The 1185-nt window shown below is 34.8% G+C and overlaps 1 protein-coding gene across 1 annotated transcript; it reads left to right on the forward strand.

Moving 5' to 3' along the window:
* Positions 1-326: 326 nt before the first annotated feature.
* On the forward strand, positions 327-929 carry LOC104877643 (S-protein homolog 18). Its single transcript, XM_010646405.3, has one exon. It carries the CDS (start codon positions 329-331, stop codon positions 839-841), a length of 513 nt encoding a protein of 170 aa, XP_010644707.1. The 5' UTR covers positions 327-328; the 3' UTR covers positions 842-929.
* Positions 930-1185: the final 256 nt, after the last annotated feature.

Here is a 1185-nt window from a genome sequence, read left to right on the forward strand (position 1 = left end):
GGAAATGATCCACCTAATTAATACATTGAATGTAATTTGGAGGCTTCATTATATTGGCAAGTTTATAATGAAAAATTTATCATCAAGCTTTTTATTGCTCCAGATATATCCTACTTACCAAACCTCTAAATTAGACAACTTTAGTTTGGCATGGCAAAATATTAATTAACTTAAAAATCTGCTTTGATAGTATTTCCTTCTAAGAATATGTTTTTGCTTATAGCCTTGTAAGATGTTGGTTGTCAGAAAGCATGATAACCACAAAGCCTTGTATATATAAATGAAAGAAACTAAGCATCAATTCACTCCTGGGAAGAGGATTACAACCATGTTTCCATTCAGTAGATGTTTGTTTTCATTTGTGCTGCTTGTGTTTCTTGTTCGTTGGTGTGATGGTGCGATTATAGAAAAGAAAGTGCATGTAAGGATCATCAATGACTTGGGAAATGGCTCAGATCTTAACCTTCACTGTAAATCCAAAGATGATGACCTTGGGGTTCATGTCCTTGCCCCTCATCAATTCTTTGAATTCAGTTTCCGACCAAACTTTTGGGTTACTACGTTGTACTTCTGTAGGTTCTGGTGGGGAGATGAATCCCATTGGTTTGACATATACGTGGAGCGGAGGGATGTGGGCCGATGTAACAAGCAGTGCTGGTGGACGGTAGCTGCAGTTGGTCCTTGTTTACTGGATGCAAGAGTTCAACGATACACTCTTTGCGAAAACTGGAAGGACCAAAAGCCTGAGGGTTCAAGTCAAGGACCAAAAGCTAGAATGTACAATGACAACAAACATTTGGAGGGCAATGAGAAAGAGGGAAATGCTATCATCATTTATTAATTGTTACTTGCGCTATGTATGGTGAAAATAACTCCATGTAGATAAATTTCCTTAATAATATCTACAGGCTCAAGAAAATCATTGTCTATTTTTTCTTTTTTCCTTTTTCTTTTTTAAGTCTGCCATCAATTTTTTTGTTTAGAGAAGTGAAAATCTAGGTGAGAAACATTTGTCAAGGCTATTTGTCATAATAACATTTTCTTATGTCAACATTTTCTAACATTCAAACCATATGTCATAATCACACAATCTAAATCAAAATTTTATTAAAAATGATTTTCATCTTAACCTTCACCTGAACTTAAAAGCACTGAAAAATTTTCAACAAAAAAGAATGAACTCAA

This window comes from Vitis vinifera, chromosome 19 (assembly GCF_030704535.1).
Source record: "Vitis vinifera cultivar Pinot Noir 40024 chromosome 19, ASM3070453v1".
Lineage (NCBI taxonomy): Eukaryota > Viridiplantae > Streptophyta > Magnoliopsida > Vitales > Vitaceae > Vitis > Vitis vinifera.